A 4192-nucleotide genomic window follows, 5' to 3' on the forward strand; every position below is an offset into this window, starting at 1 on the left:
CAGCAGGACTTGGACAAATTCTGCCAACGAATTGCTTGAGCTGCAGTTGCAAATTAATAGGTTGGCATTTGAAGGCTTTATTGTCTAAGTTGAACGCTTGGCTAGGGGGCCATTTCTGCAGGCTGCGACTCCTTTAGCGCAATGCGCCACCCATATAGCTCGATGCGAAGGTGTTGGACTGAGTTGTATTGAGCACAACGTGTATATCTAGAAGCAGCAGCGCCACCGAGCGTCGGTAATCAAGTTATTGTTTTCTTGTCACTCTTCTGTTGCTTTTCTGACCTCATCACGTGTCTAATTCAGCGCATGTCCGTGTATAGGTGTTACCCTGTCTCTTGTTACGGAGCATGCATTCTCATCATATCAGAGTACGGAGCGGCACTTTCACTCTATTGTATTTCTACTCTTAATTCCGAGTTAACTACAAAATATTCAGTCATTTTTGATTGGACGGCCCACGCCATTTGTAGTCATCTACTTCAAATTCACCTCCCCCACCGGGTCAGGGCTTTGCTTCACTTGATGTGAATTCAACTATACAAGTGCAGCGAAACGCTACATGTAATGTCAAAAACTTTAGATCGTAACAGGAAGCAAGCTGTCACGGCAAAGGTGTGTGAAACATATGTACACAGCTTGGGGCCGCTAGACGCCCGAAGCATCCTTCCTAGGAGGATGCAAAGTGCGCGCTGCTTGAAAAAAGCAAATGTTGTCGGTACACATGTGTTCTTGGAGAAGCATTGAGCGTGTACTTGGGTTGTCAGATGAGCATCCACCCTCTGAACAATGCAGAATACTATTCTTGTATGTCGATGCAACTGATTGGGTAACAGTTGCTCCAGAACTCTGCAGGGCAACGCTTGATTTGTCACTGTAGAAGTGGACTAGCTTCAGTGTGACAAGAAAACATAGTTAGTGCTCGTCACGCTAGCAATGTGCATGCAGTATTGTACTGGAGCCGCCTATAATCGTATGGTGGGGAATTACAGGGACCATATTCTTTTCCAGGGGTGTCTGAGGACATAAACAACAAACGAGGCGGGAAACCGAATATAGAAATAAAACCACATGATTACTCAGTTGCAAAAATGGGCATTCAACGATCCTGTCGTGTTTGTGTATACTGGATAAGCTCGGAACAAACTGGTGGGCAGCGATGTGCAACTGAGACGGGTTTCTCCTTTCTGCAAAACAAGGCGGATGTAAACCTACTGATTCTTTAGAGTTTTCCACAACTCCGCCTGCACTGTCATCGGGCTTCACGGTGCTCCTTAGGTGTCCTGGAAATCTCGTTTTCGGTGGGTGTGCGATATATGAGATGTCATGTTGCCTATCGGAGTCATCTCCGTATAGCGCATCTTCTGGGCGAAGTTCACACAAAGCGTGTCCACACTAAAGAGAACAGGAACACACAGCTACATGGATATATCGTCGTCTACGCCAGTTGATCTAAATTGTTTGACTCGGATGCTGAAGCAGCTAAGCTCGCAACATTGAAGGATGATGCAAATGGACAAAAAGCACCAACTCAACATAAAAGAAGCAATTTCATATTCCACACATACACGCATAAAGTCTGTTTAGCTTGTAGAAAGTCTGGTTGTGGCTGAAGTGCCCTTACAGTGTCATTTGTGTTGTTGTCGCGTAGGATGTGAATGCCACCGGCCGTAGCATGTATTGGCGATTGTCGTTCTTCCTGAGGATCCCCCATTGGCAGTTGGTTAATGCCAGCTGCCGGCAATTCGTGAGCCATACACACAGCTTCCTCCCGAGTTGATGGGATCTCAGAAGTATTTCCCTGCAGCATAGCGGAAAGTTTCGAGCTCTCCGCAAGGATGTGCGAGCCAATGTGAGCAAACGGAGCCTTGCGTACTAACTCTAGTACAGGGTCGTCGCCAAGCCACAATGATGACAGGACATCCGACGAAGCGTTTCGACGTGCAGTAGAAGCCACGTGAACTTGCTGTGAAATATTATGGTTAGAACGAGCAAGTTCCATGGCGAACAGCAGGCCGAGTGGCTTGTCACTTTCAGTGAATGTGAACAGTGAGCGATGCGTTGGTCTGGCGTAGCGTTGTGGAGTGTGCGTCGCAATTTGGGGGGGCTTGGGAACCGCAGGTTGTACGAGGTGAGCGCTGCTCCCCTGCGTCACTTCCAAAGAGCTTGGTAGATCGTTAGAAGGGGCCCGTGAAGACGACAACATAGTAATATGTGAATCAGTCATTAAGGTGGGGGTCTGGGACAAGGGACCTGCTGACGATGAGAAGATATGTTTCTTTAGACAGGCACCCGCCTGTGTATTGGAGTCTTGTAAATTGGTGTCTGCGTCCCTTGCTGCAGTGCCAGAGAATGAAAATGAGGGAGGTTTCTCTGAGACCGTTGCTAAAGAGACATCGGAATCAGCAGATCCACTTGCAGCCCCTGCAGGTTTTGAGAAGTGGAATGGAGTAGCGATTTGTGCCTTGACAGAAGGCATCAATGTCTGTTTGTCAATCGCAGTCTGACCTTGGAGACAGTGAGCTGAAAGGCTGTCTGTACTTGAAACGCCCTCCTGCCTTTGACGTCCCGGCCTTTCATTCTTGTGAGGCGTCACAGGGAACCAAACATTGTCAATACTTTCTGCTCTCTCCCTTGAGAGATTCTCGCCGAAGTCCGGTTCACCTTTTGGGACCAAGATTCCCGACAAGTCGAAGAATCCTGTATTCTCAAAAGGGATACACTGCTGAGACCTGTTGCTTCCAATTATTGAAGTGTGTAATACGCCACTTGGAACAGCCTTCTGCTGGGGCGCCTGTTGCTGTTTGTCCTGAATGATTGTTTGCGAGCCGGCAGCAGGTAGTGAAGTCTCTTGGGTTCCCTGCAGAACAAAGAGATTGGAAACCAGCAACAGTCTTTGTGCAAAGACAGTACTCAAGGATGCGTGCTGTGATGTGTCCTACACATGGTAACATGATGGATAATACGGAGGTTGTACAGTGAGCACACTGCACCGAGTCTCACAATATGAAGGGGGTCGACGGCTTCTGTAGTCCAGCTTTTATTGGCGGCACTATCAGTCTCTGCGATTGTGTTTGTTTGATAGCCCATTTGGGGCCCATCTGAGGTCCTTTGTTGATGCTGCTGTGGCGGTGTTGTGGACTTTGTGGGTGCATCGTCAGCAGGGGGAGTTGGCTTGTCATGTTCGTCGTCCGTATCAAACTGAAATTCAAAATCACTATCGGGGTCTGCCTCCGATATGCGCGCTTCCCCAAAACACCGAGCGGTGAAGGCGTCGAGGAAACTGCTTGAACTGCCGTCGTCCCTGGGGGATTCTACTTGAGACGCGCACATTTTGTTCGTGCTTTGGAGGTCTTCTACGCCCTGGGGAGGTTGCGGAGAGGCTTCCCATTTGTGAAGATTTCCCTGAGGCGTGCCAACTCCGTTTAGGGGTCGACTCTTGAAACTCCGTGAGGAAGACTGCGGAATGTTGTGACTACTATGCGCTCCTGCTTCAGGTACATCCATCTCGATCGAACCCTCGGTGCTCCGAACCTCGTGAGATATTTGCGCAGGTTGGTCCCTGTCGAGACTGCATCCGTTGAGCATGCCTGGTCCTTGTGCAGGGCCACTATTGCGAATAGGTGAGGTTGATGGCAGATGTGGTTCGCGTTTGCATGTCAGTGGCTCAGTCAATGTGCTATCGCGCCACCAGGGAAGGTTCTGTACAGATTGGGACCGCTGGGGAGGCGCTTCTTGCCTGCAAAGGGTATCGAGAGAAGGGCCAGTTTCTCGTTGCAAGTGAATCCTGGGGCACTCACAAATGATTGATGAACACAAAGCACTGTTGCATTGATTTCCATTTTCTGCGCCATTCTCACACATACCACTGGTATTTTCCAGTGCTTGGGAGGTTCTTCGGGATGCACAAGGACTGCGAAGGTACCCCTGAGGCGTGCCTGTTCCTCGTGGCAGTCGATTGCTGTAAACCTCTCGAGGTGTTTGTAGGGACTCGCCACTCCAGTCGGCTTCTGTTCCGGATCCTCCAACCTCCATCAAATAATCTAAGCCGGGAATCATGGGAGGCGTTTGTGGAGAAGATTCTCTCCTGTGAAGGCTCCCTTGTGGCGTGCCTGTTCCTCGTGGCAGTCGATTGCTGTAAACCTCTCGAGGTGTTTGTGGGGAGTCGCCACTCCAGTCGGCTTCTGTTCCGGAT

General features: G+C 49.5%; 1 protein-coding gene across 1 annotated transcript; it reads right to left on the reverse strand.

Annotated features, from left to right (window-relative positions):
• Positions 1 to 1271: 1271 nt before the first annotated feature.
• EMWEY_00058110 (hypothetical protein, conserved) lies at positions 1272 to 3585 on the reverse strand (the record flags this gene model as incomplete). The annotated part of the gene is made up of 3 exons (XM_013480780.1): positions 1272 to 1361; positions 1622 to 2857; positions 3001 to 3585. The coding sequence occupies 3 exons, from the start codon at positions 3583 to 3585 to the stop codon at positions 1272 to 1274; spliced, it is 1911 nt and encodes a 636-aa protein (XP_013336234.1).
• Positions 3586 to 4192: the final 607 nt, after the last annotated feature.

This window comes from Eimeria maxima, genomic scaffold (assembly GCF_000499605.1).
Source record: "Eimeria maxima Weybridge genomic scaffold, Emw_scaff2323, whole genome shotgun sequence".
Taxonomy (NCBI): Eukaryota; Apicomplexa; class Conoidasida; order Eucoccidiorida; family Eimeriidae; genus Eimeria; species Eimeria maxima.